Consider the following 23,024-nt stretch of genomic DNA (forward strand, 5'->3'; position numbering starts at 1 on the left):
CAGGGTTCTTGGATCCCAAAAGTCTCTCAGAGTCATAAAGGCCAAAAGATCAAGCTGTTCACAATCCCTGTTGTGGTTATAGGAATGGGAAGGGCCCAAGTAGAGCTTAATAAGAAGCCCTGAACAACAGCCTGGCAGGTGCCGCTTCAGGCTTCCTCACAGGCAGCCAAACCTCTGAAGCTGCCCCCAAATCTAATCCCCTCTTTCTCAGCAGAATCACAGCCTTCAGGACCTTTGTTTTCTCCCTCTTTTGCATTAAAAATCATGCTTGGTTTGAATTTGTAGGCCACGATACCTCAAGTCATTGTATTTGGTTGTTTAGAAATTGAGCAAACATATTTTTTACCTGGGAAAATGCAACAGTTTGTTAAGAAGGCACTTTGTGATCGTGACATGAAGCGCAGCTTTGTGTGAGCGCCACCCACGCCGGTGAGATTTGCCCATGATTTCCTGAGTGCCTTTGCTTTTCAATCACATTTCTTCAGTTGCAGAAATAACACAGCATCTTGTCTTGAACCCTTAAAGAAAAACATGTTAGACCTTGTAGATGCAAAGATAAATTTGAAAAATGGGGGGGGGGGGAGCAGCAGTAGCACCCCAAGCCCATTATGCTTCTAGGCCCACATTTCTTGCCAAAAGTGCACAGCAATATGTAAGTAACGTTGGTTTTTCCTCTCTTTGTTCCCACAGCTTGTGTTTAGCTTTAATGACAAGCTTTTTGGCCTCTTTGTCAAGGACATTGAAGCCATGGACCCCACCATCCTCAAAGAAGAGCCTGCCTCAGGCAAGAAGCAGAAGGTATGAGCCTCAGCTGGATGGCTGCAGTCTCAGGGGCTGGCTCGCACATGGCACGTGCCCCGTGTGGTTGCTCTGCATAGGAGGGAGCTGAACTAATGAGCATACTTCAACAGAGAAGGCTTTAGGGCAGCACAAGCGCACCACCTGCAGAAATGAACACCTTCCCATTTATATAGCATCCAAAAGTGCTTTTGTCTGTGTTCTTTCCAAAAAGATTGAACCAAACTAGGTTTGGGAAAGATCTCCGCAAAATTGGGGAGGGAGGGGTCAAAGGCCAGAGGTCATGTGGATGCTTCCAAAACCAGCGCTGAAGGAAGGAAACATGTCAGAGTGACATTCCTGTGAGGTAGCAGCATGTCAGGAGCTGGCCTGTGCGGCTCCTCTGAGGTGTTATGACTTTCTCGTGGCTTCTCGCAGCTGCCTCGCTTTGTTGTTCTAACAGACACTTTATCTCGTGCATTCCTCTCCCGTGGGAAACTGAGTTACTATGCCAACCTGGCATATCAGCTATGCTATTATATATTACCGATTTGCGCCAGCCAGCCATTCTTGGCTTAGTTAGTCTGCAAGCACTGTTAGCCCGTTTGATTAACAGGTTTCTTTCCAGGTTAGAATCGTAGAGTTGGAAGGGGCCACACAGGCCATCTAGTCCAACCCCCTGCTCAGCATCCCTGACATGTTTTTGTCCAGCCGCTGCTTGAAGACTGCCAGTGAAGGGGAGCTCCCTTGGCAGCTGATTCCACTGCTGAATTACTCTAAAAAATTTTACACTTCAGATCAATCTGAGAGTCAGTCCTTTGACACACCAAGAACGCTAAGAATAATGTCAAGGAACGCTGCTGAGCATGCGCGCATATCAGTACTCTTCAAGTCTTTTAATTGTGGCTTTTGTTTTTCTTCCATGCTCAGATTGATGTTGGTCTTGTGGTTGGGAACAGTCAAGTGGCGTTTGAAAAGGCAGAGAGCTCTTCTCTCACTCTCATTGGTATGTATGTAATAATGGGAAATGGTTACTCCTTCTGAGCAGTGTGCGCATAGAGTTTGCTGATAGGCCCACAGGAGGGACTATCCTGCAAAGTGTTGTCTACACATTACCTCTGCCAAGTCATTTCGGATGTGTAACCCACTTTCTTCCACTGAGCTTTTATCAAGTTTTCCTTCCTGGTTGCTTGGAGGTAAAATCTTACTTGTTAAAGGCAGTCAGGCATGTAACCCATTTTATATCCATTCTGTTTTCACTAACTGTATGAGTGTTACCTGTAGATCTGTGGTTGATTGTCAAGCTGCTTATTTCCCACTTTTAATTTTGGATAAATCAGCATCACTAGCTTTATGCATAATATACACAGTTATGATGGAGCTATCTTAACAGCGTTTTCATTTACTATGTTTGAAGCCGAGTTCCTTCTCAGTATACTAACCTATTACTCTCAGTCAGGATCAAAGTGGCATTATATCAAGGTGAGTTCTGCCCTGCTATAAGGTGGGTTTGCCGCAGAGGGGGAAGTTTTTCCAGTTAGGTTTTTTTTAGAGGAAAGATAGCAAGAGCAAATGAGATAAAAGTTTTCCAAGTGTGAAGGAGTTCTCCTTCGCCTCAAATCCTTTTTCATTGCTGCTCAGCACAGCAGAGGCCAGCAGCCACTCTGCATGTCCAGAATGCCGGCAGATACAAGGGCCAGAGGCAGGTAGCGTAATCAGGAAACCAGTCCGAGGTCAGGCACTGTGTGGTTCAACTCTAGTTCCTAGGCGTCATTGCCATAGGGGCAATCCTAATTCAAGGTCAGATTCAGTGCCGAGGTCAGTGTAACAGAAGTCCAAAGAATAATGGAGATACGAAGTAGCTGCAAAAGAAAAAGTTGCTCCCACACAGCTCTGACCTCCTTGCCTGCCTAAATAAAAGGTAAAGGTAAAAGTCCCCTGTGCAAGCACCAGGTCATTCCTGACCCATGGGGTGACGTCACATCCCGATATTTACTAGACAGACTTTTGTTTTCAGGGTGGTTTGCCAGTGCCTTCCCCAGTCATCTTCCTTTTACCCCCAGCAAGCTGGGTACTCATTCTATCAACCTCGGAAGGATGGAAGGCTGAGTCAACCTTGAGCCGGCTACCTGAACCCGACTGCCGTCAGGATCGAACTCAGGTCGTGAGCAGAGCTTGGACTGCAGTACTGGAGCTTACCACTCTGCGCCACGGGGCTCCTCTGCCTAAATAGGCCCCATCTTATTGCAGACCAGCTGTTGCCCATTAGGCCCTTCAGGCATTCCTGGCTTCATCATCGCTGAGTGCTCTATGCAGAACCTGTAGCCCTGCACCTTTTGATGGCTTTCTGTCACCTCCCTGGTTTTCCAGTGTCTCTGTTCGAGTGGTCTCAGCAACCCTCCATTTGATGCTACCTGTGGCTGAACCCCAGACACAGCCAGTTCTCCTGAGCTGGCAGGCTGCAGACCCGGTGAGACTTCCTGCTCTTCGCTTCTTTCACTAACTTCTGTCTTCTGGGGCTACTCCTCTGTTCTCACCCTGCCATCTCCCTCTAGTTCCTCTTCAGCTGAGGAAGTGTCGGCAGGCTGACCCTCGGCACTGCAGCTCCTGCTGGGTGTATCCAGCCTGGCCTCTCACCTGGCCTCTCCGGTCTGCTTCTGTCGGCAGCCTGACTTCCTGTCCCCAGGGCAGGAGAAAGGGTGAAAATAATGAGATCAGTTGGGATTGACTGCTGCCCAGCCACCCTTCTCCTGGGCATTGGCAGCTACCCATCCTTCAGCTGGCAGAAGAAGAAACAGATTCTCTTTCTGTTGGCTTGCTTTGACCCTGTGGAGCATTCTGAACCTATGAAGCTGCCTTCTGTGTAGTCCAGCTGTTAGCCCACCAAAGCCAGCACTGCCCCCGCCCACTGGCTGTGGCTCTTCTGGGTTTTGGGCTGAAGTCTGTCCTCGTTCTGCTGTCTGAGGTCCTTTTCTCTGGAGGGGCTGGGAGTGGAACCTGAGCTGGGGCCCCTCACCCTGCAATGAGGAGAACTCTCTGGGGTTTCGAACATGCAGAAGGCACGGTGCTGTCAGGCTGTTATCTCGGTTTAGATGTTTCCTTTCGTTTCTCTGCTGAACCGTCCAGACTCAAGGACGGCTACACATACCAAAGCCTGGGAACGCCACTCCTGGGAAATAATGCTCTGTTTATGCTTTGTAATCTCCCGCCGTTTCTCTGCCTTATATTTCCAAATAACGGGCAAGACAAGCCATAGCTGTCATCTTGCCTTCCATGCACTGTATTGCCTATTTGACCAGTAAAGCCATATGCTTGGAATCTGATTGTCTCTGTGATTTCTGGTTTGATGGGTCAAGAGCTCACAGGTGCCACTTGCCAGTGGAGTCCACCAGTTACAGTTTCTGCATTTACCCCCTCAGCTTTTTCTGTTGAAAATGAGAGATGGGATGTGTATGTATCAGTGGAAAAAGAAAAAAAAAGATTTGAAAGTTATGCAGTCTCATGATCATACATTGACTTACAGCGTTGCACGTGACCGTGGCCCCAGTTGAGTGAAATTATCAGCAGCCCATCATTTCACAACTCTCCTTCAAGTCATATTGCCCTCTTTTTAACTATTACCATTCTGTGCTATCTGTTCTTTCTTTTCTGATCTGTATTCGTCTAATTATTGAGTGCAGGTCTATCTAGCAAATCTATAGAATCTGGGTTATCCATTCATCTTCCTATAGGAGCAGCAAAACATATATACACACTTGATCTTAGCCAAAAGGCCGAGAAGTGATACATATATTTTATGCTGAAAAACATATGTGCACATCCCCACCCCACTATATTGGGTAATGTTAGGCTTGGAGGCCAAGCCCATTTCATTTGAGAGTCCTAAGGGCAGGGCCAGACGTGACCGTGGCAGACCCAGGTCTTGAGGGCTGGTCTCTGCCTGAATAAGGTAAGACAGGTGGAGGGGAAAATGGGGGGGGGAGTTCCACGAGAACAGCTACTGTAACCAGGAGTTCCACCCAAAGACCTCAGGCTTTCTTAGGCTAGAGAAGAGAAGCAACTTGAAAAGCTTTAGAGTGTCCAAAATCAAGAGTGGGGGGCCAGCAGAGGGCCTTTGCTCCATCCCGCAAGGTCCCCCACAGGGTAGGCAAGAAGCTCCCCCCTCCTCTTGCCTGTCTCCCCCCTCCTCTTGCCTCCTTGGGAGGGGAGAGAGGGTTCGTGCTGGATCCCTCTTGCAGGACAGGTCCTTTTCTTTCCTGTGTCTCCCTGCAGGGAACGACGGGGCAAGCCGAGGGGCAGGAGGATTATGCCAAAGTCTCCAGCAGGACCTTGGCTTCTGGTTCTCGCTTGTTCCCTTCCGTGTTTCTGTGCTTTCTGGTTCTTGTTCGTTTGTTCTCTGTGCTTGGAAGGCGCAGAGACATTGGCTGGGTGAGTGCAGGAGAAGCTTTGAGAGCCCCACAGGCAACAGTGGGGCATCAGCTGTCTTCATAGGCGGCTGCGTGCAGAGGAGAGAGGGTGGTGTCAGAGACGGGCAGGAAAGTGGAGCCAGGGGGAGCCAGTCGGCCAGCCAGCCAGCCAGCTTTTTTGCATGCTGCAGATGGGAGGGAGTCAAAAGGAAAACTCATAGATGAGGAGGCCTGAGCTCTATACTTAAAAAACAACACAACTGTCCAGGCAATCCAGACTCTGCGCTGAACGGAGCCGAATCACACTGGCTTTGTACAGTTACAACCTGACTTTGCTGGTCAGGGCAAGGGGCAAGCAGAACGCTACCACGCAGCCCCTTTGGATGCCTGAGATTTCAGCAGGAATTCTCCGTGGGCTTTTCAACACACCTGCACTTCCACAGAGGTTCCAGATGTTACTGTTTGATATTGTTTAATCTCCACAAATGGACGTCTGCATTCAGTGCTGCCTGCTGTGGGGTTGCAGCGTGCTCCCCACAGGCCCACCCTTACCAAATCTCTTCCGCTGCCAAGCTCCGGGTGTGGCCCCAGAGATCTCCTGGAATGGCAGATGGTCTCCAGGCTACAGAGATCAACTCTGCTGGAGAAAGGGGCCACTTTGGAGGGTGAACTGTGTGGCATTGTACCCCACTGAGGCCATGCCCCTCCACAGGCTCCGCCTCTGGATCGGTGCCCCGAGTTGGCAAACCTAACAGGGACACATCCTTACCCTGAGGATCTGTGAGGGCTCCTTGTGGCTAAACAGGCCCATTACCTTTATAGGTGGAAAGGGAGGCTGGCCTTTAGGGATTATTGGCAGGCTCCGCTGCCCCAGGCAGGCAGTTTGGGGCAATGGCAGAGGATTCCTCCTCCCTCCCAACCTCCCTCTCGGAAGATGTCTGCAGCTTTTTCTCTCAAGGTCTTACCAAGGCAGCTGTTGAGCTTGACAGTTGCAGCGCGCCCTGCTGCAGATTGGGAGCGTGGGGCAGGTTCCCTGTCCAGTGCTGAGGAGTGGTCAGCGGGTCATGCTTGCGGGCTTCCCTGTGGCATCTGACTGGCCATTGATTATTGGAAATGGGAGCCTAGACTATACGGCCCTTGGATTTAATCCATCATGGTTGCTCTTATGTTCTCAGGGGCCTCCTCCCATTTTTTTAATCCTCAATGTTAAAGAGTGTTTCTGCAGTAGCCTGTGAAGTTACTGTTGATGATACGGGCTGCAAAGTTTGTGTCCAGATATGTGCCTGCAGACCTCATATATTGAAAATAGATTTTTTTTTTGGGAGGGGGGAATGTAAATAATCACTTATTTTTTTAAAAAAGCAGTTGCCTTCTAAAAACATCTCTTAATTCCAGCAGTCTTGGGCTACTTGCATCACTCTGTTGAAAATGGTTTGAGTTCTGTTGGGAAACTTAGTTTCATTTTCTCATATCGAAGCCTGCCATTTTTAAAAAATAAGGGCACTCCAGCAGGATTTGATTTTCGAGTAAAATGGGAAATGTCAGCCTGAGATGGAATGAACAACTATAGGCTCACCTATCTCAGCCCAGGTTGGTTGGTTTGATATGGGGTGAAGTTTTTTTTGCTCTTTTTAATAATTCTGCACATGACCAGCATGTGGCAGTAGAGAATTAGAAAACAGGAAGGGCAAGCCAGATGGGAGCTTGGGTTGCTACTGGGAAGAAGTAGGGTAAGAATGTAAATCCAGATCCATGCAATACCTTTTTACTAGGGCCCACCAGAATGACACAAAATGTTATGCCGGTAGGATAGTCATTGCCAAATAAGCTGCCTCCAGAGAAGTGGCTGATGACCCCAAAGCCTGGGGAAGCCCCTTACCCTTCCTTCCAGTACTGTTTGAAAGCTTTTGTTACCCCCTTAGGGTCGCCAGCTCACAATTCTGCAGAGATTCTACAAGCTACGTGTGGCTGAATTTTGGAGATGTGCAGTTTCTAGAAATTTTGAAGCCATGGAGGGGAAAACAATTTCCCCCTGTTTTTTTAACATTAAATTAAATTTGGGGTGGGGGTGGGGTAGAAATTTGAAGATAAATAGAAATATATGCAGGTTGTAAAAGTTTAATAAGAAACTTATTTTACTACTTTAAAACCAAATAAAATGCATCATTTATAACTTAAGAGTATAAAGTTGTAGTATTTGGCATTTTATGTAATGTAAACGAATAAATGCTTTAGTTTTCTACAAGCAAAGCTACAAATACACCCAGCACTAAAGAGAGAGATACATACTGCTACACCCTATCTGATACCTTGCCACTTGCTTCTTGGTTTTTTGCTTTTCTAGAGAAAGGAAAAATAAAATCTGAAAACAGAACATGCAAATGTTTAGTAAACAAAAGGAAGTGTATTTATTTGGATAGAAGCAGTCTCCAACAGTCATGTGAGGGCTAGCAACATGTCTGGATAGCAAGTTAAACGTTACATATGAAAATATTTAACTCTTCAGTAGTGTACTGTCATCAAACATATAGTGTATTAATTGCAGACAAAATTAGTCATATTTAAAAAATAAATATATCCTTGAAAATATGCTGCTTGTGTCTACAATATACACACGAATTGCATATTTCCCATACTATACATTTTGAGCTTCTAAAACTTGTCTTAAAAGCACCTTCCTCATCAATCAATCAATCATCACCTTTATTGGCATAAAAAGGAATAATCAGAACAGTCAATACATACAGCATTAAGTTTAAAATTTTCACAGTTAAGATACAAGCTTCCTTATGCTTATTGCACGTTGTAAGAATTCTGCTAACCAATTGGTTAAGTCTGGGTTCTGGTTATTCAATAAAAACAATAATATATATTTATCAGACAACTCCTTCTTTTTACTTAGCAAGGGTAATAAGAATTTGACCCGGATTTCTGCATACAAAGAGCAGTATAACAAAACATGAGTAACAGTTTCAACATGAGCATAGGGCAGAGTCTGTTCAAATATGGAACTTTACGATATCTCCCCTCTCTCAGCGCTGAGGGCAAAACGTTAAACCTGGCCAGCATAAAAGCTCTTCATTGATGCGGATTAGTTAAATGATAAAAATACGAAGCAACTTTGTTCAAGCAAAAGGGAATTTCCATACTCAGTGGGGAGCAGGTTCTCCTAGCCGCACTCATAAGTTCTTGTCTTTCCATATCTGCTCCTAATTCTCACAAATATCGAGTTTGCAGAGTCTAGGGTCAACCCATCTAAAGAAATCCCCATAGATTTATGTTCAATAAGTTTTGACCATTTGAATTGAACATCTGCAAGCATCATGTGTGTGACACTGGTGGGTTCTGATGTAAACACTAGACACAACCAAAATTTAATTGTGCTCAACCAAGCTCTAGTTGACAGCAGCTTTTGGTTAAGTTCCAGGCATAATGCAGCATATGGGACAGATTTTGGCACTCCTAGGATTTTATGAAAAAAGGAAGATTGTAGACTTTCAATTCTTTGATTTAACCTTCCTCATTATAAAAGAGAGAGTATTTAGTAGGATTTTTTTTCAGTGAGCCCCCAAACTTCCAAGTTCTCCACTGGATAAACGGGGGTGGGGGGTGGGGAGGCCTTGGAGTGTGGGGAGGACAACAGATAATTTTTTCTTCTTCTCCAAGCCTTCATATCTTTACTGAATTCTCTTCTAGGCCTCTGGACCTAGCTGCCCTGCATCCCTGATTACTCCCTGGCTTAAGGGTCCCCCAAATCTCTAGCCTGCCCATCATTCTACTGGTCAAACTACTCTGCACTTCCTGCCCTAGTGACCCCATCTTGCTTTTGCTGCATTTCTTCACCACCCTGTTTTCCCCAGAGCTCAGCTTGTCAGGCCTCTGCCTGCTTGGCTTTCCTTTCACTGCCCTACCTTAGTATTCTTCCATCCGTTACAATTTCTCCTTCCATCACAGCTGATTGACTTCAAGATTTTAATTCTTTGAGCAATTGACCATTCTGTGCCAGCTCAACCCATCTTATCAGAAGGGGATTGCTGCATCATTGGTAGGGCCTTCCCCAGCTGGAGATATATTAGAAATAACAACCCAAATAAGGAAAGTGATTTTAAGAGGAGAAAATAACTTTTGTATCTTTCAAACACTACAGTAAAAATACTGAACGAGCTATACTCCCCTGTTGGAGCCAGTGTGGTGTGGTGGTTAAGAACGGTGGTTTGGAGCTGTGGACTCTGATCTGGAGAACCGGGTTTGATTCCCCACTCCCCCACATGAGCGGGGGAGGCTAATCTGGTGAACTGCGTTGGTTTCCCCACTCCTACACACAAAGCCAGCTGGGTGACCTTGGGCAAGTTACAGCTCTGTTAGAGCTCTCTCAGCCCCACCTACCTCACAGGGTGTCTGTTGTGGGGAGGGGAAGGTTTGAGTTTCCCTTAAGTGGTAGAGAAAGTGGGCATATAAAAACCAACTCTTCTTCTGGTGTTGCCCCGGGCTGGCGAAAGTGTTCTGACTGGTAGAATATTACTCTGTGTGGAATGACCCTATAGATGGCAGCAAGGAAGGCTGTTTCCCTGTGGGGACCCATTTGGCCATTCTGAAGGGAAAGGGCTGTTTCTTTCAAAAGGTGCTCACGGCCAGAGTAGAAGCTTGGCACAGTAAGACTCCACCTGAGGGAGGGAGAGTAAATGCTTATGCCATAAGTTAATGTTAGAACTAGTGAAGGGTGTTAAGGAGGAAAAAAATGCCTGTGCTGAATAGTAGAATGGAAGGTAAGCAACTAAAATTTTTTGTTGTTGCTTTGTATGGGTTATAGGACTGACACATTCCAGTCCCGTAGCAGCTTAGAGACCAACAAGATTTTTTGGAGCAAAAGCGTTCAAGAGTCAAAGCTCCCTATGTCAGATTTAAGACAGAATAGAGATCTCACAGCTGCCCCTCTGAAACTGTCTTATAGGGTTGGGTAAATCAAGTATTGTGAAATGTTAACTTACAAACTTGATAATCAACTTTAAGGTAATAGCAATGTCTAACAGGAAAGTAAAATATTTTTTTTAAAAACTGACCTCAGAATTCAACTCATTCCTGTTAAAATCTCTGCAGTTTTTTTTTATACTTGCTGCTTACACAAGAAAAATATTACCAACCTTTCTTTTTTGGCATCAAACGCAGTGTTGATTTTTATGTGTAGTGCTTTTATAGTGACGGATTGCTGCAATCGATGCGGAGGAGGGGGCAGACCAGCAGCACTGGCAACGTGTCCAGCATCAAAAGCAATTTGTAGCACCTCTGTTTGAAAATTGCTTTGTCTATAGGATGAGCACATTCATTGGCCTCTTGATGTTTGGTGGCTAAATGTAGGGGAGTTTTTCTCGGAGGAGGAAAGAATCACCAACCGTGGGTTGTGAATGGTTCAAAGTAGGGATCTGGGACAGGTGGGAAACTAATAATGAGAAAAGATGCAGTGTGGGCTTAATAGGCTGGGAGAAAACAATAGAGCTGATGAAGGAGGTGCAGGAATAGCTATTATTATTATTATTATTATTATTATTATTATTATTATTATTATTATTATTATTATTCCATTTCTATCCCACCCTCTCCCAATGAAAGTCAGGCTCAGGGTAGCTAACAACTATATAAGCAGCTAGAGTCTTTCATAGACACTGCTATTATGTTTTCAAACAGATCACCACTACCTAGAGATCTAGAAACTTGCCTTGAAAATAAAACTGGAAGCCTTTTGCTTGCTGACTGGCATTCAGAAGTTGTGCAAAATTCCTTGTGTGTCTGGCTCTCAGCAAATGAGCCTAATCTACAGCCCAATTCCTTTCCATCCCAGTGAAAAAAGCAGAGTTTATAGGGTGGTGTGTTACTTCCAGGCAGGTTTAAGACAATTCTCACTCTTTGTCTTTAGAAGAGTTGGAGAAAGAACAAAACCTTAGAGTCACACACTACCTCTTTGCAGGGAGTCCCATTGATAAGACTCTTAGTCAAAAGAAATACTGGGAAAATTCAGTTGGCTCAAACATTGAGTTAACCGATGTGCCATTAGGCAGGTTGAATAGTTGTTTTTCCTGACATGAAAAGCATTTAATCTGCATTTTTTCGGAATCCTCACAACACCTGGTAAGGTAGGCCAGGATCATAATGCCCAAGTGATAGGTGCTCAAGTAGAGCTAAAGGGGAGAGATGGCGGCTTGCCAGAGTGCTTCAGGGAGTTCATGGCTGGGGTGGGGATGAGATGGCTGGGGTGGGGTGAGATGTGGGTGGGGGTGGGTTTCCTGGCTCCTGTTCTTAACCACGATGCCATGCTTGTTCTCACTAGGTTTATATGGCACACCGGTCTTGCGTTATACAAAGCGCCTGAAGTTTGCTGTATCATCTCGCTTGCTTGCACTCTTCATGTCCTGATGAGATGTGTCCCCCCCCCCCCATTTATTTAATTGGCTTCTTTTTCCTACAGGCAAATCCAAAACCAGAGAAAACCGCCAGTCGATCATCAACCCTGACTGGAACTTTGAGAAGATGGGCATTGGGGGCCTCGACAAGGAATTCTCTGACATCTTCCGGCGGGCGTTTGCCTCCCGAGTGTTTCCACCAGAGATTGTGGAGCAAATGGGTGAGTGTTGAACTTCAAGGTGACTGTGGGGCCGCTGCCGTGCTCCACACACTGTTCCGATCACAGGAGACTGGCTAGCTAAGAAGGGACGGGTGGAACTTGGGCAAAGGCAGGAATCCAAAAAGGGGTTGCAAGGATACAGGGAGAGCCAGGGTTGCTAGTGGCAGGAAACCACATTTCCTTTCTCCAAGCACCGGGAAATAAACAAATGTTAGAAGGTGGCCTCTTCTAGAACGGGATTTTCTGCAGGGGTGGGGGGAACCTTGGGAACTGCAGTGCAGGTTTGATGGGGTGCCGGCTTGGGTAGTCCAGCCTCTGCAAGTCATGGAGCCCTGCAGCCTCAAGGCAGGCTGCTTCCGCCAGGCTGTTAAAGCCAGCCTCTGGGGTGGCCTTTTAAACACTGGTTTTGTTCTGGGGCCCTTGTTCGTAGCCCCTCTGCACACTTGCTATAAGGCGCACTTGAGTTTCACCCGGCCAGACTTCAGAACAGAAAGTTTGGGGAGGCTGCATTTATCAGTGAGACAGCCATCTAGAATCATAGAGTTGGAAGGGGCCAAAAAGGCCATCTAGTCCAATGCAGGACCAATGCAGGATCAACCTAATGTATCCCTGACCAGTGTTTGTCCAGCTGCTGCTTGAAGACTGCCAGTGACGGGGAGCTCGCAGCCTCCCTAGGCAGCCAATTTCACTGCTGAACTGTAAGAAAAAAATTTCCCGTAATATCCAGCCGGTACCTTTCTGCCCGTAATTTATATCCATTATTACGAGTCCTGTCCTCTGCTGACAACAGGTACAGCTCCCTGCCCTCCTTTACATGACAGCCTTTCAAATACTTAAAGAGAGCAATTATGTCCCCCCTCAACCTCCTCTCTTCCAGACTGAACGTTCCCAAGTCCCTCAGCCTTTCCTCATAGGTGCTTGGTCTCCCAACTTAACTCATTGGAGTGGCTCCTGCTAATCAATGGGAACCCCACTCCAAATAATTAAAGCTGCAAGATCGAGGGGTTCTAGCTGCTTGTAGTCAGGCCATTCCAATAGTTTGATGTTTGTCAGTATTTGCCTAACCAAGGTACACTTTTTTTCTGAACTAAACTGGAGGGACATGTTGCGTTTCCAGTTTCAGAGTGCAGGAGGAAGCAAGGAAGGAAGGCCTGGAAAAATGCAGTGACTCGTAAGCAGGTGTGGCAGGGAACCTCTGCCCTTTCTACGTTGTTCCTCATGGAAGTGACTTTTCTGAATTAGCACAGTCCTGTCTAGTCCAGTCCTGTCCATCCCAAGTGGAGGCTTCCCATGAACCCAACTCTCTAGTGGGTCTTGAACTAGTTTGCACGGCTGACCTGAGGCTGTCCGTCAAGAGGTGACATTCCTGCCGACGGTGTGCTTTCCTGACAGGCTGCAGCCCTCTTTCTCTGGAACGGTTTCTTGCTAGTATGCGGAGCTCGGCTCCCCTTTCTCTTCATCAGGTACCCCCTGAGGCTAAAGCAGCTTATCTGAAATTTGAAGAAAAGTGCTGCTTCCTGACACTCATCCTTTTTCTTTGCATTAGTTTTAACTTGCTCGGCCAACAATATTTCAGTGCTGTAATGCCAGGCTGACATCCGTTCAGGTTTGCTGCCATAATTCATGGAGGGGGAAAGGGGAAGAAAGCTGCTGAGTCTTTGGGCCAGTGTGGAGCAGCAGGTCTCTTCCTTCCCCCTTCTGCATCCTCTCCCTGGCCTTTCCTTCTTCCTAGGTCTCACAAACGAGCAATAAATATGCCAGTGGGAGTCCAGCTGGGTCAATTCTCTGCAAAGCTGTTTGCTTAGGACTCTGGGGGCTTATCATAACTCTCTCTCTCTTTTCTTCCTTTAAATCCGGGGTGGGGGTTGACCACATGTAAATTGCTTTTAGCCTAACACATCTGCAAAGATGGCCCTTCATGAGGTGAGATGAGTCCTCAAGTTTGGGATACCTTTTCAGGCTGATCCATGGGACACAAGTTCTCCCCAGACTTGATTGGAAAGAACAGGAGGCATGCAAAAGCTCAGTAGGGACTGAAAAGAAACAATTTCTTTTTGAATAAAAAAGCAAAGGGGTTTTGAGACCCATTCAGATTTCTGAATGGGTCTCAAAACCCCTTTGCTTTTTTATTCAAAAAGGGTAACCCTTTTTGTCTGCTGTAACAAAAGCAAAGAGTATTGTAGCCCCCCAAGACCCAGAAGCAGAAATGTTTGGGGCCCAGAACCTGTGCAGACAGACAGTTGGGTGTGTGGTGACCAATGCAGATAAGAGCTTTTTTGTGGGGGAATGGAGGCAGGTGAGCCTTTCTTGTTGGCCTCTAGAGCTCTCAGCCGATCACAAGAGCAGAAAGGGCATGCATGGGTATTCTGATGTCACCTGCAAATTAATGGGTGGGGTGAGGGAGGGGGCACCCTGGGGCAGGTGCTGGCCAGAAGTTTTACACTCTCTGTGGGAGCTATTGATTTTCTGCTGTGGGTTTCAGGCTAGGATTGAGGCATCTCTGGTGATGGTGGAAAGTGCCATCAAGTCACAGCTGATTTATGGCAACCCGGTAGGGTTTTTAAGGCAAGAGACGATTACAGATGGTTTGCCATTGCCTGCCTCTGCATAGTCTGAAAGAGTTCGGAGAGAACTGTGATTGGCCCAAGATCACCCAGCAGGCTTCATGTGGAGGAGTGGGAATCAAACCTGGTTCTCCAGATTAGAGTCCATCGCTCTTAACCACTACACTACCCTGGGTAGAGGCATATCTACCCATCCTGTATTTCTATGGCAGGTCCTATGTTGAGCTCATGCACTTAACAACACTCCTGCTTAAATCTCTTTTGAGATTGATGCCTGCTGCGATTTTTGCTTGCGACATGGTTATTCTTGAAACAGTGAAAGATAGAATTTATTGTCGAAGGCTTTCACGGTCAGAGTTCATTGGTTCTTGTAGGTTATCCGGGCTGTGTCCTTCAGTGTTACTACTCTGAAGATGCCTGCCACAGTTGCTGGCGAAACGTCAGGAAAGAAAATCCCAAGACCACGGTTACACAGCCCGGGTAACCTACAAGAACCAATAGAATTTATTGTCCAGCTTGGTATCAAATCCAGGCATTGAAAATCTCTGTAATATCTTTGATTAAAACCAGTCAAAATGACACAAAACAGTATGTAATCCTAACTGGACCCTTCTTAAAAGGCCAGGGGTTCTGATTGACACCACACTTAGCATTTCCAATATCTGCAGGATGTTCTAAACCAGAGCACATAAAAGAATCTCAAGATCATGGCCTGATGTTTCCCCAACCTATGTGTGTGAGAGAGAACAACCAGACTGATGAAGAGTTCTATAGAACTTGAAAGCTCACAGTAGTTTATGTCACTTTGAACATAAGACGTACCCTGCTGGGTCAGACCAGCGGTCCACCTAGTCCAGCATCCTGTCTGCACAGTGGCCAACCTGTTCCTCTAGAGGTCCAACAGCAGGGCATAGAAGTCGAGGCCTTCCCCTGATAGACATCAGAAGAGTCCTGCTGGATCAGACTCTAGTGGTCCATCTAGTCTAGCATCCTCTCTCACACAGTGGCCAACCATTTCCTCTGGAGGGCCAACAAAAGAGCATAGAGACTGAGGCCTTCCTCTGATGTTGCCTCCTGGCACTGGGATTCAGAGGCTAGCTCCCTTGAATGGGGAGGTACCTTTTAGTCACTATGGCTGGTAGGCATTGATGGACTTCTCCTCCATGAATCTGCCTAGCTCCATGAATCTGCCCAACCCCAGCACTACATCCACTGGCAGTGATCTCCACAATTTAATTATTGGTTGAGTGAAGAAGTAGTTGTTTGAATAAAGGGGTGTTTCATGGCTTTTTCTTTTTTTAGATTTTTCTTTGGACCAGCAAGGCTACTTGGGACTTCTCTCAGAAGTTTGCCTTCATCAGAGGAAGGCTTAGCAGAAGAGAATCAGAGGGTTCACCTTAGTGGAAGAGGGTTGTAGGGTGCAGTGTTGAGTTCTAGCCCTCAGTTTTATGCAGATATGCTTAAAAGTGGCAGCAGTAGAGCCTGCTTTGAGACCAGGTTGAAGTCTTTGAGTGCTTCAAAACAGGTCCAGGGATTTTCACTTTTGTGGCTCCAAGTCTTCCTGGTGGGAGGGGCTGTTTCTCAGTTTGTAGAGTATCTCCTTGGCATACTCTGTCCCAGCTCAAATCCCTGACATCTCCAGTTAAAGGGACCAGGCAAGTGGGTGATGAGAAAGACCTCTGCCTGAGACCCTGGAAAGCTGCTGCCGGTCTGAGTAGACAGTACTGACTTTGATGGACCAAGGGTCTGATTCAGTATAAGGCAGCTTCATGTGTTCATTTGGTGTGCCCAGGTTCCAACTACCATTCTTCTTTCAGTCTCCCTGCCAATATTCTCAGACTCCCTCCTCTCTTGTACATTTACTTCTGTAATACTCTTATTTTTCAATTAGGACATAATGCATGGATAATGCTATCTTCAGTAAGTAGCTAATTCTAGCAAGCAATAACAAGGGGATAACTGGGGCAGCCCCATTTCAGAATACCCTCCCCCCATCCAAGTGTTTTTAACTGGTGTTGAGCAAGTTAAATATTTGATGCTCACGATGTATTTATTTCATTTTGAATTTGCACGTATGAGTTGGTTTTTAAACCTATATTTATATTTTAATGAGTTAGGTAGCATCTTGTTTTTTGTAAGTTGCATGGACTGAGGAGTGTGGGATACAACTGTCAAACATGAGTTTCTCTAATCTATTAAATCTGTATGATTTGTATTAGATCAAAATGTTTGCTTGATCCATGTGTTCTGGCGTAGCTTGTGACACATGAAGACTTTGAGCTTTCAAGAGCCAACTTCTCAAGCTTCTAGCTCATCCTGCTTTGTTCAAAAGTTAAATTGACCAGTTCTTCCAGGGAAGTAAGTTCCAGTTCATATATCATTAATCGGGGTCCTCTTTTGAGTGCTGTGCTGAAGAATGAATTCTTCTCTAGGAAGCAGTGGTAGGATTCTGCCTGCCTGAATTGATGGTCTGGTTGGCTGCGGAGATTTTGCAGAACAGCTCGGTTCTCAACAGGAACCCTTCTGGACAAGGCAAGGTGAGGCCCAGTCGGAAGGGCCTGTGGCAGGCGTGTTCAAGTTCAGATAACCTTACCACTGCTAAGTGACTGAGAGGGCCCAAGGGCTTGCGGACCTTTCGCCTGACCTGTCTTTTCTTTTGGGAGCAAATTGTGGTTAATGTTTGTTCTACACATGATTCAGCTTTATTACACCATCTTTATTAGACCTCTTTCTGAAATGCAGTCCTTAAAAGAAATGGAAGTGCTGCTCTTTATTTGGTTGGTGGACTACTTTCAGATCTGTGGCTACATTAAGAAGAAGAACCACTCTTTCAGTAACATGCATTTTCTCCAGCAAAAGGATATTCTTCATTTCCTGAACTTTTTTTGGGGGGGGGGCTGTCTGGTCACAGCTGTCTTATGGTGACCCCTGAAGGGTTTTCAAGGCAAGAGATGTTCATCTGCGTGGCTTCTATGCAGGCACACATTGGGACTGCGCAGGTCAGCCACGGATAAGATTTGTCAGCTTCTAGCAAAATCTGAAAGAGTGCTCCCCCTCCCCTTGGGGCATGCAATCTCCCCGCCCACGATCACATGACCCAAGGAGGAGGGAGCACTCTTCCCTCCAGTTCTCTTTCTGCCGCCATGGAGAGAGAACGTGTCAGCACCTCTCTGTAGTCATGGAGCCCAAAAAAGCTCCACTTTTCAAGAAATGCACTGTGTGTGGTACTAAGATGACGAAGAATAATACCCACACTGAATGCCTCCTTTGTCTGGGGGAAGGCCACATTCCAGCAGCTTGTAAAAGTTGTTCCAAACTCATCAGCAAGGTCTTGAAGGTTCGATCGACTCGGTTACTTTCTCATCTCTACAAAGAGTCGCTTCGCCCACAAGGTCGTTCTGCTGAACCAGGTACTTCGTCCGATAAGTCCCAATCCGAAGTGGGACCCACTACAAAAAAGTTCAAAAAAGTTGGCCCTTCTAAGAAGCCTTCCTCCGTCGTTATTCGGCCAGCAAAGTTTATTGCTCCGGTTTCGCAAGATGGCCGCAGCTCATCGCACCATGCGTCCCACTCAAAATCGCCTCGACGTCGATCACCTTCGAGGTCGCCGAAGTCCCTTCGACGCCAGTCGCCCTCGGCATCCCCTCGACGTTGATCCCAAGCCAAGTCGCCTCGCTCGCCTGTCTGTCTGAGTCCGAGCTCCCGACGAAGCTGCACAGCAGCCCATTATCATTGAGGACTCACCTCCTTGTTCCCTGGCTACCCCCTCGGTTCCATGTCCGAGCAGGGCCCAGGAAGACTCGGCTGAGTTCAGGCAGCACCTCCTTCACCTATATAAAGATGTGCCTTCGGTGCTTGCAAAGTCCCCACGGCCTGATGATAAAGGGCCTCGGGCAGAACCTACAGAGCTCCAGGTCGGTGCCGACCAACCACCCCATCCTGTGTGTGTTCAACAGGACTCCCGCACTTCAGCTCCCTCACCCGAGGACACTGTTGGGGACTCTGAGCCGCTCTCTCCTACGGGAGATGTCCGTTTATATGCGGAGCAGCTTGTTCGCATGGCAAAAGCTCTCAAAATTGAGTTTAAGCTGGAGGACTCCGGCCCTATAGATGATATTATGGATAACCTCCATAACCCTGACGTAGGCCCCGTGGCCCTTCCTATGATAAAGAGCATTCTGGAAGTGATCCGTAACAACTGGGCTAAGCCTGCTTCGGTCCCCTCTTCCACCAAACAAGTAGAGAATCTTTACAAGATTCGCAGGGAAGGTGGAGAGTTTCTTTACCAGCATCCCCCTCCTAATTCCATAATAGTGGAGGCCTTACCTGGTAAATATAGATCTGGAGCACACTCCTCCCCGCAGGATAAGGAAGGCCGTAAACTAGATACCCTTGCCAGAAAAATTTATACTTCCTCTGCGGTGGGCCTCCGCATTTCCAATTTCCTTGCCATCATGGCCAGGTATCAATCCTCCCTCTGGGATCGTATATCCCCTCAAATCTCCATCCTTCCCGACGATCAATGTCCCTCGGCAGTAGCCATTCAGTCCGAAGGCATGTCTCTTGCAAGGCAACAGCTTACAGCTGCACGCCATGTGGCGGATTCCTAAGGTAAAGCCGTTGCTTCTGCCATTGTCATTCGTAGGCCTGGCTGCGCCAATCCACTCTCCCCTATGACACTCGAGCCCGTATTGAGAACCTTCCTTTTGAAGGGACGTCCTTGTTCAGCGACCAAACTGATACTTTCCTGGATCGCTTGAAAAAGAACAAAACAAATGCCAAATCCTTAAGGATTGCTCCCCAAGCTCCCGACCTTAAGCGTCGTTATTTTGGCCGTCAAGCCAACCAATCTTCCCGCCCATATCGTTTCCAGGGTTCCTTCCAACAGCCCTTCTTCCGTCCATCCTTTCCCCGCCCGCAGCAGGACAGGAAGTTCCCACCCAAACCAAAGGTCCGTAAAGGCCCCAGAGGGTCTCCCGGCCGTTTCAACAAATCGAAGCAGACATGACTAGACATGTCTGCTTGTTTTTTTGATCACCTGTCGGCTTTTTACCATTCATGGTCTGCTATTACCACTGATGTTTGGGTTCTCAAAATAATAAATGTTTGTTACTTCATAGAATTTGATATGTTACCTCCATACAGGCCCACGGGCCGCTCCTTTTCACCGGCCCCAGACCTACTCGTACAAGAGGTCGCCACTCTTCTGTCTAAGGGAGCCATTTCAGAGGTTGCACCTTTGGATCGAAATCGCAGGTTTTACTCCCGCTTCTTTCTTGTGGATAAAAAAGGGGGGAAGCGCCCTATCCTGGATCTCCAGGACCTTAACGCCTTTATTAGGACCAGGAAGTTCCATATGCTCACGCTCCCAGAAGTGCTTCCCCTCCTGGATAAGCATATGTGGTTCGTGGTGTTAGATCTCCGCGACGCTTATTTCCACATTGCAATTTATACTGAGTTTCGCCAATACCTAAGGTTTGAATGCAATGGAAAATGTTACCAGTACAATGTGTTGCCCTTTGGGTTGTCCACAGCCCCCAGGACCTTTGCAAAGTGCCTTGCAGTAGTGGTAGCCCACCTTGCCCTGAAGTAATATTTCCCTACCTGGACGACTGGTTGGTGGTGGGTCCGTCACAATCGGAATTGGCCACACAGGTGGACTTAATCCTCTCAGTCCTCAACAACCTGGGTCTTTTGGTTAACTTTTCTAAGTCTAAGCTTGTACCTGTGCAATTACAAACCTTCATTGGAGCACAGTTGGATGCTGTCCAGGCCAGAGCCTTCCTCCCTGTACAGAGAGCTCGCACCATTCAAAAAATGGTGGCTAACCGCAAAAAACCGGTTTCAAATGGCCCATCATATTCAGAAGCTGTTAGGCCTCATGGCCTCTACCACAGCCGTGGTAGAATTTGTGAGGCTCCGTATGCGCCCGCTCCAAAACTGGTTCCTCCGGGTGTTCAGGCTCAATGTTGATCCCCAATACAAACGCCTTTCCGTCCCCAGATACGTTATTTCCTCCTTACAATGGTGGGCACACGATGCCAATATCCTCTTAGATGTTCCTTTTCAGCGCCCTTCTCCTCAGAAGTACCTGTTCACAGACGCTTCCCTGTCAGGGTGGGGGGCTCATTGTGGTGACCTTACGGCCCGGGGTACTTGGTCCTTCCTAGAATCCCGGTTGCACATCAATTTGTTGGAGCTGCGTGCCATCCGTCTTGCTCTGTCTTCATTCACAGGGCACCTGGACGGACAGCACATTCAGATCACCACAGACAGCTTCAGCGCCCAGCTCTATATAAACAAGCAGGGCGGCACAGGGTCCGTTTCGCTCTCCAAGGAAGCCAGCGACATCTGGGAATGGGCCGTAGCTCACCACGCTACTCTCATAGCGATTCAGATTGCAGGCAAGAGCAATACTCTAGCAGACGCTCTGAGTCGCCTTCCCAATCAAGCGCACGAGCTCACCCTGAGCAGCGATTGTCTCCACCAAATATTCCACCTGTGGGGTTATCCGCAAATAGACCTTTTTGCCACACACCTCAACTGTGTGTCCCAAGTTCTATTCGACGGCGGGAGCCAGGCCGGGCTCAATGGGAGATGCCTTTCAGGCAGTTTGGAACGGGGCTCTATTTTATCTCTTTCCCCCATTCCTTCTACTTCCCAGGCCCTAGCCAAGGTGAACCACGACAAGACAGATGCCATCATTGTCACTCCGTTTTGGCCCAGGAGGTCGTGGTTCGCAGTGCTCATGTCACTTGCACAAGGGAATTACGTTCTTCTTCCGAAGGATCCCGCCCACTCCCCCCCCGGATCTGCAGCTTGCGGCCTGGAGGGTGCTACCCCAGGGCAGTGGTCTGACAGGGTAGCTAAGGTTCTGCTGCATTCGTTAAAGTCTTCCACAAGGCGGTCCTACGACGCTAAATGGAGACATTTTTCTGATTGGGCTAAGGTTATAAATATTTCACCAATCAATTGCCCACTGTCTGTTGTGTTTGATTACCTTCTATCTCTCAAAGATGATGGTTTATCTAATTCTTCCATTAAAGTTTATTTGGCCGCAATATCGGCTTTTCACCCGGATATTGACTTTTTCTCAGTTTTTTCTCATCCCCTTTCCAAAAGGTTTTTGAAGGGTCTCAATAACTTGTACCCTCCTGTCACTCCACCAGTTCCCCAGTGAAGTCTCTCCTTTGTCCTTTCACAGCTCATGAGACCTCCGTTTGAGCCATTAGCTACTTGTGAATTGGCCCTACTATCCTTCAAGGCGGCCTTTTTAGTCGCCATTACCTTGGCAAGGAGGGTGAGCGACATCTCAGCACTGTCACATTCCCCTCCTTATACTAAGTTCCACTCGGATAGAGTGGTATTGAAGCCTAAGATTTCCTTTTTACCTAAGGTCGTTTCAGCCTTCCACCTTACACAGGACATTGTCCTTCCCGTTTTTTCCCCTCACCCATCCTCCGATGCTGATAGGGCATTACATTCCCTAGATGTCCGCAGAGCCATTCTTTTTTACATTAAAAGGTCTCAAAACTTCCATAAGGATGACAACCTTTTTGTTTGCTTCGGCGGGCATCGCAAAGGTCGTCGTGCTTCTCCTCAGACCCTCTCGAGGTGGATCACGTCAAGCATCAAGATGGCATATGAGTTTACGCACCAGGAGTGCCCTCCTATGATCAAAGCACACTCTACCAGAGCGTATGTGGCTTCCATCGCCTTCTCTAAGATAGATCTCCCGGACATCGGTAAGGCTGCTACCTGGTCCACGCCCTCTACGTTTATGAAACACTATGCTATGGATGTGGACTCGGCAAGAGATGCAGCCGTGGGACGTGCCGTATTGCAGTCTTTATTTCGGTGACTGTCCCACACCCACCGTCCTGGTAAGCAAGCTCGCTACTCTCCCAATGTGGGACTGCATAGAAGCCACGCAGATGAAAAACAGAGTTTCACTTACCTGTAACTGTTCTTCATCTGGTGGATCTTCTATGCAGGCACACATCCCTCCCTCCTTCCCCGCTGTGGGACCTCTCCGCTAGACCAGTGGTTGGTTCCGTGGCGGCAGGTTGGAGAACTGGAGGGAAGAGTGCTCCCTCCTCCTTGGGTCATGTGATCTTGGGCGGGGAGATTGCATGCCCCAAGGGGAGGGGGAGCACTCTCTTTTAGATTTTGCTAGAAGCTGACAAATCTTATCCGTGGCTGGCCTGTGCCTGTGCAGTCCCAATGTGTGCCTGCATAGAAGATCCACCAGATGAACAACAGTTACAGGTAAGTGAAACTCTGTTTTTTCAGAGGTGGTTTGCCATTGCCTGCCTCTGTGTCACGCCCTTGATGTTCCATGGAGGACACCCATCCAAATACTAGCCAGGGCTGACCCTCCTTAACTTCAGAGATCTGATGAGATCAGGCTAACCGGGGCTATTTAGGGCAGGCATATGGGCTACGCTCAGCCTGTCACCCGACTCCACAAGGACTCAGTTTTTGGTTGTGTGTTATCATTCAGCCTTGACCTGGGTAGCCCAGGCTAGCCTGGTCTTAGAAGCTAAGCAGAGTCAGCCCTGGTTAGTATTTGGTTAGGAGACCACCCACCAGCGAAGTCCAGGGTTGCTCCACAGAGGCAGGCAATGGCAAATCACCTCTGGTAGCCTCTTGCATTGAAAA

The 23,024-nt window shown here is 47.4% G+C and overlaps 1 protein-coding gene across 1 annotated transcript in view; it reads left to right on the forward strand.

Annotated features, from left to right (window-relative positions):
* The window catches only part of NSF (N-ethylmaleimide sensitive factor, vesicle fusing ATPase), a 126,566-nt gene that overhangs the window by 38,570 nt on the left and 64,972 nt on the right, over positions 1-23,024 (forward strand). The window contains exons 6-8 of the mRNA XM_056863330.1: positions 691-798; positions 1,708-1,783; positions 11,644-11,799. Coding sequence (XP_056719308.1) covers positions 691-798; positions 1,708-1,783; positions 11,644-11,799 — 340 coding nt within the window. The remainder of the gene's footprint in view (positions 1-690; positions 799-1,707; positions 1,784-11,643; positions 11,800-23,024) is intronic.

The sequence above is a fragment of the Euleptes europaea genome, chromosome 18 (genome assembly GCF_029931775.1).
Source record: "Euleptes europaea isolate rEulEur1 chromosome 18, rEulEur1.hap1, whole genome shotgun sequence".
Taxonomy (NCBI): domain Eukaryota; kingdom Metazoa; phylum Chordata; class Lepidosauria; order Squamata; family Sphaerodactylidae; genus Euleptes; species Euleptes europaea.